The sequence below is a fragment of the Balaenoptera borealis genome (assembly GCF_965194805.1).
Source record: "Balaenoptera borealis genome assembly, chromosome: 11".
Taxonomy (NCBI): Eukaryota; Metazoa; Chordata; class Mammalia; order Artiodactyla; family Balaenopteridae; genus Balaenoptera; species Balaenoptera borealis.
Genome location: NC_138868.1, coordinates 100,313,774 through 100,326,907, shown reverse-complemented (window position 1 = coordinate 100,326,907; position 13,134 = coordinate 100,313,774). Strand labels below are relative to the sequence as shown.

The 13,134-nt window shown below is 46.4% G+C and overlaps 1 protein-coding gene across 7 annotated transcripts in view; it reads right to left on the bottom strand.

Moving 5' to 3' along the window:
• GRIK4 (glutamate ionotropic receptor kainate type subunit 4) overlaps window positions 1-13,134 on the bottom strand; it is a 456,420-nt gene that overhangs the window by 48,075 nt on the left and 395,211 nt on the right. For all 7 annotated transcript variants that reach the window (XM_082339798.1, XM_082339799.1, XM_082339802.1 and 4 more), the window contains one exon: window positions 1,170-1,279. In XM_082339798.1, the coding sequence (XP_082195924.1) occupies window positions 1,170-1,279 (110 nt within the window). The remainder of the gene's footprint in view (window positions 1-1,169; window positions 1,280-13,134) is intronic.

Here is a 13,134-nt window from a genome sequence, read left to right as displayed (position 1 = left end):
GTCCCCTGCATTGGCAGGCGGACTCTCAACCACTGCGCCACCAGGGAAGCCCCCGGGGCTCCATCTTCTAACTGGAGGGTGCACAGTCTCCCCTCAAGCACTGAATAGACGTGCTCTTGCGGAAGACCCCACCCCATAGAGGTGGAATGTTCACTACAGAATCATCTGGCCCCGCCTCCGTGGCCCCGAGGCAGAGGAGACCGCTGGACCAGAGCCACTGGCAGCCCTTTAGAAGCTCACCCTGAGCGGGTCTCGGCTCCTCCAGGGTGGTGAGCTGAGCACTGAGTGGGAATCGGGGGTCTGAGGGAATGACCCGGAGCCACAAGAGCTTGTTCTGCTTCTGGATAGTCAGTTGGCTCTTCTGAAGCCCAGGCTGGTCCAACTTAGCCTCAGAGAGAAACAACCCTCTCTGTGCATCTTCCTGGGACGCTCCTCGGCTTCTTCCTTCGGCCCAGGGACAGTCTCTGGTTTCCGGGGGCGGGGGCAGGGGCGCTGGTTCTCCCCAACCCCGGATCTGGACAATTTGTCTCAGCTCAGCACTACTTGCCAGGGCTTTTCTCTGTCCTGCCCTCCTGCTGTCAGCCATCCTCCGCAGTCCCCATTCAACAGGGCAGCTGTGTTTTCACAGACAGACTCGGGCTGGGGAAGGGCCAGGCCCTCTGCAGAGGAGGCCTTCTCCCTCGCCTGTGCCACCAAGGCCTCCAGCCCCCCACTCCAGATTTTCAGGCTCTGCTTCTCGTCATTCAGCACTTTGTCGCAGATCCTGGCAAGGACGGATGCCAGGGCTGCCAAAGGCTCGGTACTTAATCAGAGTGATCTTCCTGCCACCTTCCTCCCCTCCTCTCTCTCCCAAAGCTCCTACACAAGCTGGCGGGCTGGAGACTGGGGAACGAGAAGGGTAAGAGGCAGGGGCGCAGAAGCACATTTGGACAAGCTCGCCTGTCTTCTTTGTGCATAGTAGGGGATGTGGGCAAAGATGGATGGATGGGCAGTGCCAGGTCAACAGCTGGGCAGAGTGGTTCAGGTCCTGAGTCCCTCTCCCGTCCCTCTGGTTTGGCACCAAGGGCTTCTCAAGCCACCCTTCTCCGGCTCCCCACCCCCTCCCATGCAGTTCCCAGAGGTGGACACGAGGTGGCGGTGTGAGGACAGGGAAGGGGAGAGGAGAGTACCGAGCCACTAGGAAGAGGACACAGCTGACGGCCAGATAGGCTAGAAGCATGAAGAGCCAGACGCCAGGAGAAAAAGGGTCCAGGAAGGAGAAATAGCCGGGTCTGCGGCCCTGGAAATGGAAATAAAAACAAGATTCACCGTCTACATTCAGTCAGCATGGCCCTTGGGAAGGGCAGGGCAGGGCAGAGGGGATGGTGACCTGGGTCTGGCCCCAGATTGCATTGCCTTGGGTTATGGGTGATTGGTTTAAATGACACAGGGCTGAAGGTGCAGAGGGGGCTGCTCTGAAACACTTACCCAGCCCTGATCTCAGCAGATGAAATAAAAGAACAGCCGGGGGGCCTCGTTACTTCCTAGGATGAAAGAGGCTCTGTGCTGGGCAAGCAGAACAGCCCTCAGTGCCCCTTATGTGCCGTCCCCACATCCTCCAGGGGCAGTGTGTTTGGGCTCTGAAGCACTTTTGAACTGTTGATGTCTGCGGTGGTGGATGGAGCGCTAGCCCCCCGCTCAGACACTCACCTCTTTCTCATGAGGATGCTAATATGACAGGCATCCTTGGTTTTTTTGTTTGCAGGGTGATCTCACGCACAGTGAGACCTTCTCAAACCGGTGCTGTGAGGCCCAGATTCTTATTTTCATTGTATTAGGGAAGAAATCAAAGCCCAGGGCACTCGAGAGATGTGTCCAAGGTTATACGGCTAATCAGTGGAAGAGCTGGGACTCAAATGCACTCTTCCTGACACAAAGCCCAGGGCTCGTACCATGATGCTGTGGGAAAACATGTTTGTCCCCAGCACAGGGACATGCTTGACTAGCGTCATGGGAGCCAAAGGATGGAGCCAGGAACAGAGAGCTGAGGACCAAGCTCCAGGGCATTTTCTGTAGGAAAGTGAGATAGAATGAGAAGGAAGGAGTTCCAGAACCTGCTCCCAGTCTTCAGCTGTGTGGTCTCGGGCAAGTGCACACCCCCCTTCAGCCTCCGTTGGAGCTGGACTAGATCAAAGGTGACACCCTGGTGACCTGCAGCCCACAGACAACTTGTTTGTTTACCTGCAGTGCTTACCCATTTTGATTAATTGCCAACATTAAATGATTGGGAGATTTCACATAAAAGTCCAGATTTTTGGCTTAAAAAATGGGTGATCTGGCAACACTGGGCCTAATTCTCAACCAGCTGGAGCTGAGTGGCAGCTGCCCACTCAAGACAGGGCCCCTCTCTGCAGCTCCCCGCGGCTGCCTTGGTCTTGCATCAGGCTTACTTCTTCCATTTACTATGAAACCACTGGACTAGATGCTCCCTAAAGACCATTCTAAATTGAAAATGATATGATTTTATGATTCCAGGAATCTAGGAAGTCCACGGATAGGGCAGAAAATCAGTATTAAGCTCAGGGATTCTACAAACACGTAAACTTTCAAGCTCAAGAGTATATGAGTCATGGCACAACCTACTGTCAATAACAAGGTATGTCACTTTTACACTGGGGTCCCCAGAAACACAAAGGGCAGCTGCCTATGCCAGTACTGATCTCAACCAGCTTTCTGGGCTTTCGTTATCCAAGGACAGCCGGACCATGGAGCCCATGCTGAGAAACTCTAGGTAACAATAGCTCTCCCAATGCAGCATCTAAGGAGCGGGGGAGACAACGCTGCATGGTCCCCTTGTATTCGAACAGCTCCAGTCGTGGGTGATTTTCAACTTCTCTTCTGGTGGGTTTTCCATCCCTTCCGAGCAAGCCAGTAGGCGAATTCCCAAAGCACTTGGGAGTACAGTTTTTACACTCCCATTTGGGGACACAGTCCGGAGGGTACAGAGTGAAGAAGTCAAAGCTTATCCTCTGCCAATGGGGCACCTGTTCTTGGGCCCTTCATCAGTGTGACAGTGACCCCTTGGGTGGTCTGTCTGAAACTGGTTTTCTCTCCCAATAAGGCTGAGACCAGGGAACTGCCCTTTGATACCAATTGCAAGTACTCTGCCTCATGTGCGTTCATGCTTGAGCTGCACAGAACACTCAAGTGATTGACTGGGAAAATAAAACAACTTGAGGGACAAAGCCCAGTAACCAAGGGAACAGGAGAGAAATGGGGAGTAGGCCATTTAAGTATGTCTGGTCCTATCACTATGTAAATTCTCTAACAGGAAGAGGGACTCAAGAGAAGCAGAATGAGAGTCCCCAGTTAGTCATTCTTGTGTCCATCACGGGCTAACCATGTCTTTGTCTTCATCCTAAGAGCCAGTGGCAGACAAAGGAAGACATAGAGTGAGTCCAGAAGGGGGATGAAGGCACTCATGATGCGTATACACCTTCTGCAGCAGAAATCACTAGCATGGGCCACTCCTGGGGTCCTTCTATCCCCCAGAGCTTCTCTGGGCAAACGTACATGAATTCTACACCTGTCGCTCATGACTATTTCACTCTGTGTCTCCCAGTTGAGAGATATCCAAGAGAAAAAAATCTTTCATTGTAGCTTTCTGAATCTGAAACCCCATTAGATGCTCGATGTCAGAAATCTATACCTGATTATATCACGAGTGAAACTGAGGAAAATGACAGCACTATTTAAAGCTGCCATATTTGGTTATGGGTGATAAGAAATGATGCACAGCCATGGGAAAAATTCCTGCAGACTCAAGTTATAAAACATAGAACATCACACAAACAAGGATCAAGACATAAACAGAGCTCCGTTGGAAACATATCAGTCACGTTGGCAAGGCAACATCTGATTCCACTTGTGATTGACTGACGCCAACCAGAAGAGCAAGGAATGGTCAGTCATTTGAGATTTGGGTCTGGGCTCGCGCAGCCTAGGCTTGGGCTGAGCCCAAGCTGTTTTTATGATGCCAAAGAGAAGTATGTTACTTGTAAGGCTCTGAACGCCTACCTTTTTTTTTTTTTTCTATGCAGATGCTTTTGATTGCTTCCTTCCTCAAAGACATCTGAGTACTGGTGCTTGGGGCAAATCAGGTGTCACATGCCACAGGCATTTCTTCCTAGTAATAGATTTTCCTTAACCCAAAGGATATATGATGGTGATGCTTTTCTTCTGAAGAACTCAAAATGCTTCACTACGTTCTCTTGATTTCAGTACCCAGTTCTCCATATTGACAGATGGAAGAACTGCGACCCACGGAGATGAAGTGCCTTGCTCAAATCACTGGTGATGGCTTCAATTTCTCTGGTGCTCGTTCGTCAAACTGTGCCATAGGGATGCCATGCTCTCCTTCTTTCAAATGGCAGCTGTACCACGTCTCCCTCTCCTTTTTATCTTTGTAATTTGCTCCAATAAACTCCTTAATTAATCCCACGCCTTCTACCCAATACCAACAGAATCCCAACCTACTCAGTCTCACCCCCTTAAAGTACTCTAAACATCATTTATTTGTACCCATCATCATTTATGGTGACTCTGTTGCATTTATAGGCATTTGTACTGACTTATACATGTCTCTGTTGACTACAAGTTGGGCTGGTTCCTTCTGGTGAATACAACCACTTTGAAGGTAGATAATTGGTTATATATAGTCTATGCCCCAAATGTCTACGACAGATCAAGTCCTGCAGATGGGGTGGAAAATTAGATGGCACCAAAATGAAAACTGGTTCCTTGACTTTTGTACTGTGCCTCAGACTGACCACATCAGAGACAGCATCATTGATGCCATCTGATGGTGAAAGAGACTGGGCTGGTCACCAAATGGTCACAATCCCTGCATGGTGAGGCCCTGTGAATGTTTGGAGCTGTGCATGGAGCTATGAAGTGGTACTAATCTCCCCTTGCCCGTTGAAAATTCCTCTTATCCATAAAGAAAATCTGTGAACTCACTGATACTTCATTCTCTATGTACTAGAAGAAATGACATTACAGTAAGGAAGTAATTGCTTTCCCAGAGTCTGGAGCCAAATGCATAAGGACACCAGAGCCACGTAATGCAGGGCAGGCAGTGAATTAAAACACAGACTCTGGAGTCAGCCTGCCCAGGACTGAATCCTGGTTGTACCACGTACAATTATGTGTCCCTGTGCAAGTTACTTAACCTCTCTGGGTCTCCATTTCCTCTTTTGTAACATGGGGGTAGTAATAAAACCTACCTCATGGGTTGTTTTAACACACAGTAAGTGCTATATAAGTGTTTGCTCCCCCTCTGCCTAATGGTAGCCATGAGTGAAGGGGGTGCAGGGAGATGGTATATGACAAAAGAGGGAACTTCCTTTTATATTGACTCTCCCTCAATGGACAAGAAATACTATTTTGTGTCCTATAGGAGCACATGCTAAAGATGCTTGGAGGGAGAATGCCATCTGGCCACAGTCGCTTTCCATAACTCCTGGAGTTTCTATGGGTTATAATACATGAGTCATAAGGGTTCCCCCAGGGCTCTCCAGGGAAGCGATTAGGGTAATACCAGGCTCTCTTCTGGAAGGCTGGCCCTTAGAAGCCAGTGATTGCAATCTTTGGAACTCAGTTCCACCTCAGCCTTCCCAAAAAAGTCAAGACAGAGTGGCTCAGGTGTGCAGCAGGTTCTCCTGTGTCTGTGTAAGGGCTGTGTACCCTCATCACCATTTCCTACACACAAACCAGTGATATCAACTCTCTTCCTTCCCTGAATCCGCTCCTTCTCCAGCAGAGCCAATGACAAAGGCTCATCCTGTCCCCCATGTAGTTTTGCCAGTCTTTAGAACTAAATGGCCATTCGTAGAGAGGTTTCTTTCCACTCCCCATTGTCATCAATAGTCAATAAAACACTCTTTAGGGCTAAAGAAAGAGATAAGAGAGACGGTCTCCATGACTCTTTCTGGAAGCAGTAGAAGGAGGAGATTTCTTCTTGGCCCGTGCCGGGAACCCATGGATAACCTCCCTCAGTGTGTCTGCAGTGGATTGTCTTGATGATATTTTGGTTTAGCACGCACTTCTCACATCTGACTCCAAGAGTAAAAAAGAAGTAAGCAATTAATTCCTCTTCACTTAAAACACCCAGATGGGTTTGTTGCCTGTATAACCCAGATGCTGGCATATCTATTTTCACTTTGCTGATTGGAAATCTGGCATGAGAAGACCTAAGTTCTAAACCTGGCCCTGACCTTGACTTGCTGAGTGATCCTAGGTGAGCCACTCAGCTTCTCTGGTGCTATTTTCTTCTTCCAGAAAATGGGACACCACAATCAACATGAAGGGGGGGATGTGAGAACTACTAAAGTAATGTTGATAAAATCCTTGAACTTCTTGAGAGAGGAGCACTCAATAAATAACCAATATGAACATGATTATACATTCAGGGAACCATATTTCCATTATATGGGCTATCATGTTACTTAGCTTTAAGGAATAGAACTTTATTCATTTTCTGTTTTCTTATAACAGAGTATTAAGCAGTATTAGAAATGATTCGCTGGTTTACTTAGCTTTGTTCTCCATTTTCCTAGACAGTCTTTCTGAGATGAAACAGACCTTCTTGAAAAACAACTAATACATCCAGCAAAAATGCCAGGCATTAATTTAATGTTGACATTTATTTCTTGCTCACTTTTTAATCACTGTCTGCTTTTTTTCTTTCTGTTTTTTGTTTGTTTGTTTGTTTTTACTTTTGTTTAGAGAGAAGACTCTAGCCAAGAGTTAAGAAGAGAAAAAGAACAGAGTGTGAAACTTTCACATTTGCTATTCAAAGGTGGAGCAGGACATTGGAGGGGAAAATAGTAAACTCACATTTTCAAGGGAGCCTTAGATGTTCTGGCTGGCTTAGGACACTATATGGAATCATAGATAGTATCCTCTGATTAGAAGGGATCTTGAAAGATCACCTAACACATGACCTTGACACAGAGAAATATACCTACTGTACCATAGAGATAGATAATTGGAAATGTATGGACTTGGAGATCGAAAACCTGGGTTCCATGCCACCCCACCATTGCACTCTCTTTCCTCTTTCCACTGCACCACTAGCCACGACTGGCCTCAGAATCCTTCTGTGCAAAATAGGAATCCTACTACCTGCCTCGGGGGATTGCTGTACTAAACCGGAGACTGTACGTGAAAGTGCTTCATGAATAAAGAGGTGCCAGATGATGTTAGTCAACATACAAATATCCTGGACAGACACCCAACCTCCTTGAATATATTGACACTGAATTTTCTAAACTTGATTATCATTTGGGGGCTATATGTGCCAATGTCAAATCCCAGGTTGGTTTCTGGCACGCTCTGATAAGGCTTTGCTTCAGCAGTCAGTGTGTGCTTGAGGCATACAAACTTACTTTAATATTAATCTGAGCAAAAACATCATTAGGGAAATTGCTGCTGCAGAAAAAAAGAGAGAGAGAAAACTACATGATATACTCTAATATCAAATGTGAATGGTTTTGTTTTTCTATGCTCTTTTCTCTTCCATTCACAGATATTTGGGAGCTTATAGTATGCATCAATTCTATAGAACGCTGGACTGCAAAATGCATCAATTCTATAAAACCCTGAACTGCAAAATGCCCTTGGGGTTACATTGCTATGCTAAATACTGAACTTCTCAATAAGAAGAAATGAGCTAATATGCCAAGGAAATCAAGAGAGTCTTGAACTTCAGATGTCCAGTCGTTTGACTCCTATCTTTGCAGTACCAGGGGACACCCCAGATTCTAAAGGCTGAATCCTCCATGTATGGCCTGGAAGCTCATCTGGCCCCAGCCAGGGGTTTCCATGCCTTCTCAGGTCGGTGCTATGCTGTCTGTGGTATGTGCAGGCATCAGGGAGGGAGGGAGCCATGGGTTCAGGTGGCTGCCACGACCAGGCCTGAGCACAAGATGGGTCTGAGCTGCCCCAACATCTGCCTACCCTCGCTTTTTGTTCTCAAGGCCAATAGGGTAAAGGCCAGAAAGTAAAAAGAAATCCAATTGGGTCACTCATCCTGCTGCCTGGAATACTGGGTCTCCTGGCAGAAGCCAGGCTCCTGGGGGTCAGTGCTGCTCGACCGTGAGCCCCCAAGGGAAGTGGTGGTCACTGCCTGCAGAATCACAGGTCCCTCCCTCCCTCCCCCCTTCCTTTCTTCCCTCTGTACTTATCAAGTAAATATCGCATGTTTAGGATGAGACATTTTCCATACCAAAAATCATATCATAAAAATTTATGGTCTAATACCATACAATATCAATTATATGTGGAATCTAAAATGTGACACAAATGGACTTACCGACAAAACAGAAACAGACTCACAGACATAGAGAACAGATTTCTGGTTGCCAAGGGGAGGGGGGGCGGGGGAGGGTTGGATTGGGAGCTTGGGGTTAGCAGATGCAAACTATTATATATAGAATCGATCAACAACAAAGTCCTACTGTATAGCACAGGGAACTATATTCAGTATCCTGTAATAAACCATAATGGAAAAGAATATGAAAAAGAATATATATGTACATATGCATAACTGAATCACTTTGCTGTACACCAGAAACTAACACAACATTGTAAATCAACTATAGTTCAATTTAAAAAAATGTATGGTCTGGTAAGAGGGTACCTTCTCCCCAGTGTATCTCCCACTAGGATCTACTTAGGGAGAGAGAGATAAACAAAGAGTAATATAACGCAGCATATAAATGTTGTTATAGAGGTACAGGCAGAGGGCAGCAGCTCAGAGAAAGAAGCAATCAGCTCCATCTAGGGGAGTCACATTTGACACGTGCCATTTGAGCTGGGTATTAAAGGCCAGGGAAGACCTTGTTAGACAGTTGAGGGACAAGAAGATGAGCATGAATCTAGATAAGAAGACAGGAAGAGGCTGACATGATGGGCAAAGGAGTGAGCAGTACAGGATGAAGGTGCCTGCAGCAAAGAGATGGAAGTGGAACAGGAGAGATCGGCTTTTATTCTCCATGCTAAGAAGGTTGGACTTTTCCTCGCAAGTGATGTGCAGCCAGTGAATGATTCTAAGTCGGAAGCTGATATGATTACATTTGTGAAAAAAATACAAATAAATAAATAAAATAAAACAACTCTCAGGCTGCAGGATGGATTGAGGACAGATGACAGTGGGGAGAAATTCACATACATTTATGAAATGTAATAACTGGGGGAAGGGATAAATTAGGAATTTGGGATTAATAGATACACACTACTATATAAAAAATAGATGAATAACAAGGACCTACTGTATAGCACAAGGAACTATATTCACCATCTCAACTATATTCAATTACATATATAATTGAATCACTTTGCTGTACACCTGAAACATTATAAACCGACTATACTTCCATAAAAAATGTAATAACTACCACTTTATTGTGCACACGTCAGGCGCTGTTGTAAGTGCATTACATATGTATCCTCATTAAATGCGCATGACAACCCATGTTTACAGATGAGTGAGCTGAGACACATGGCCCTGCAGCCAGTGAGTGTCAGATCTGGGAATAAACCCATGCAGTCTGGCTCCAGAGTCCATGATTTTCACTCCACTGCTTCTTGGTGAGTGCTTACAATAACAGTGGCCCTTTGATGGGGATACAGTAATGGATAAGAAACACCTGCCCTCAAGGAGGATACAGGCCACCGGAATGGCAGCAGTTGAGGTTAGAGATGAGGAGAGCCTGAACCAAGGCAGATTAAGCGGAGACAGAGAGTATATCTGAGGACTATTTAGGACGTGAGCGGACCAACTGACCATGTGAGGAAAGAGGAGTGATGGACAGCTCAGGTGGCTGGATGGAGATGGCGTTACCTGAGATGGGGCAGAGGAGGGGAGGGAGGAATATACTGAATGAAGTTCGTGTCACTGTTTTTGAGGTGCCTCTGAGATATCCAGGTGGGGACGTCTTAGTAATGTGTTTAAAATATGCTTCTGGAATTTAGGGGAGCAGTCAGGGTTAGATTTATAGATTTGGGAAAGGGTGAGATTATCCAGGCAGAGAGTTGGGAGAGTGAGAATAGAAAAGGGCCACGGACATTTAAGAGGCAAACAGAGACAGAGAGAGAGAGGAAGCAACGGAAATGGTGGAAGAGGCAATAATCAGAGAGGCAGGAGGAAGAGCGGGAGAAAATGGTGACTTGGATGCTAGGAACAGAGAGAGTTTTAATAAGCGAGAGGGATCGACAGTAACAAATGCCAAAGCCAGAATCCTTAGTCAGCCTCTGAGTGGCAGGGAGTAGAGGTCAAAAGAGCAAAACATTCTTCTGATTTTGGCCCTGGAGATGCCTGGGCAAAAACAGATTATGCCCCAAGGTTGGGAGGAAGGGAAATATCCCATAATCAACTTGTGATGATCCACATTCATGAAAGAACCTAGATAATCTGAGATTGCTGGAAATTCACAAATTATTTCTGGTTATCTTTAGGCTTCAGAGACATACCTGCCACCACTTGTTATCTTGGAAGGTTTTGAAGAATTTCTAACTAGGCATTTATACTTTGTGTTAATTATTTTTACTTTTGCACACAGGTTTGATTATCACCAGATGCTCACTTTTCAGTAACAATCACTCCTGACTCAGGTGACCTGAGACATAGAGCTAAGAGATTCTAGGTCATTATAGATTATAAATGAAATTAAATGAACCATATTTTTGCTCACAGAGAACTATCAATCAGAGACAATTCACAAAATAATAAACACCCAGCATTCAACTTCAATTTCATCAACTAAACACTATTGTATCAGAGAGAGTTTCTCTGTGTAGTTTTAGATTTTGGCGTTCATGGTGAACTCTGCCGGGCTACCCTTTGGTATTAGCTGTTCCTGCTGATGCCTCTTTTGTTTCAGATTCTGTGAAGTTCATCTCAGACTTGTTCTCACTGGATCTCCCCTGATTTAATCGATTCAGGATTGTTCTCTCCCCAGCTCACCCTTTGGTACTTTCTAAGCATTCTGCCTCATACACAGAATGCACTCAATAAATATTTGTTGAATAAATGCATAAACTGTCAGTTCTGCTTAGTGTGAGCTGCCCACGCCAGCACTCAATTTTTACTCAGCTTGGCCCCCTGTTAGAAATCAGATCTGAGCAGCCGTGTGGCACACTAGTGTCTCAGTAAGGAGGTGGGGAGAGGGGAGGAATGCTGACCAGAGAGGGGAGCTGTGTGGGTTAGGTTCTCCAGAGAGACAGAGAGAACCAGGAGGGGGGGTATGTGCGTGTGTGCGTGTGCGTGTGTGTGTGTGTGTATGTAAAGAGAGTTATTTCAAGGAATTGGCTCATGTGATTGTAGGAGCTGGTAGGTCCCAAATCTGTAGGGCAGGAAACTCAGACAAGATTTCTACGTGATAGTCTTGATACAGAATTCCTTTTGCTTTGGGAAACCCATTTTTATTCTCAAGGTCTTTTAACTGATTGGATGAGGACCACCCATATTATCAAGGGTCATCTCCTTTCCTTAACATCAGCTGATTGTAGATGCTAATCGCATCTACAAAATACCCTCACAGTATCATCTAGACTAGGGGCTGACCAAACATCTGGGCATTAGAGCCTCGCTGAGCTGACACATAAAACTTCACATCCCAGAACTAATGCAGGGGAGCTCATACAATTATAGGTTTGCAGGTGGTAGGAAACATTTGGCCAATGATCCAATTAAGATTGCCCAGAGGATCGGAGAATTGGAGTTTGGTTCTGGCCAGAGTTGATATTCAGGACAATCGTGTCCTGGGTGGTGACGGTAGCCTAGCAACAGATGTTCCCAGTGGGTGGAAACACTTGGGATGGCGTGCCTTCACCCATGTGGTTCCTCTTGGCCCATCGGGTCACGAGTGGAGCTCTAGCGCCGTTGGCCTTAATCAAGAAATCAAGGCCAGAGCCTTGTCACGTGGTCTGGCCACAGCAGAAAGGCTGTGTGTCTCCACTTCTTTTGGATCCTCCCTCAAGGCTCAGTTGGGTGGGGGGACACAGTGGGGCAGGCTCAAGAAACAGCACTGGCTGGAAAGCTGCCTCGGGGGTACCAATAGACGTAATGATGACAAGAACGTTGTCCCAAGAGTCAGGAGACCTGGATTCCAGGCCCAGCTCCAGAGGTGACCTTGGTCTCCTCATGTGTAAGATGGGAATTATAACATCTTCCTTCTTTCCTCAAAGAACAGCCCTGAGGACCAACTGAGAACAGGGGCACAGAGAGCCTCACTTACAAGTTATGCACAAGTTATGCACAGGTCACACAAGGCGGGTGGCTTCCTGGTGTCACAGAGAGAGCACAGGCTCTCACCACACCATCCTGGGTTTGAACTCTGCTCTTACATTAAGTGGTGCGTGGGCTTGGCCATGTTTTTAGAACTGATTGCCACTGTTTCCTCATTTCTAAAATAAGAACAAGTCGACTGTATTCATTCACGAGGGCTGCCATAACAGGGTACCACCGACTGGGGGGCTTAACACAATGGAAATGTATTGTCTCACAGCTCTGGAGCCTAGAAGTTCAAAATCAAGGTGTCAAGGACCATGCTCTCTCTGAAGGCTTTACGGGAGGGTCCTTCTTTGTCTTCTTCGAGCTTCTGGTGGCAGCTGGCAATCCGTGGCGTCTCTTGGCTTGTAGATGCATCACTCCAGTCTGCCTCCAAATTCACAAGGTCTTCTCCCCCATATGCCTATGTCCAAATTTCCCACTTTTTATAACGACACCAGTCATTGGATTAGCCCTGCCCCGTTCCAGTATGACCTCACCTTAACTTGATTCTATCTGCAAAGACGCTGTTTCCAAATAAGGTCACATTCACAGGGCTGGGGGGGTGGTTAACACTTCAACACAGCTTTGGAGGGGACACAATTCAATCCATAACAACAGCCCACATCACAGGGGCCTGAAGAGTATCTGGCACATACGAGGCGCTCAGTGAATGGGAGTTATTGTCATGGAAAGGAGGGGAGGAGGGATCAAAATCCCCCTTCACTCACAAGACAGACACATCCGTCACAGCATTGACTGTGACCAAATCTTCCCATTTCTTTCTGTCTTAGCCTGGAGAGCTTGGGATTTTGAGGCTGTCT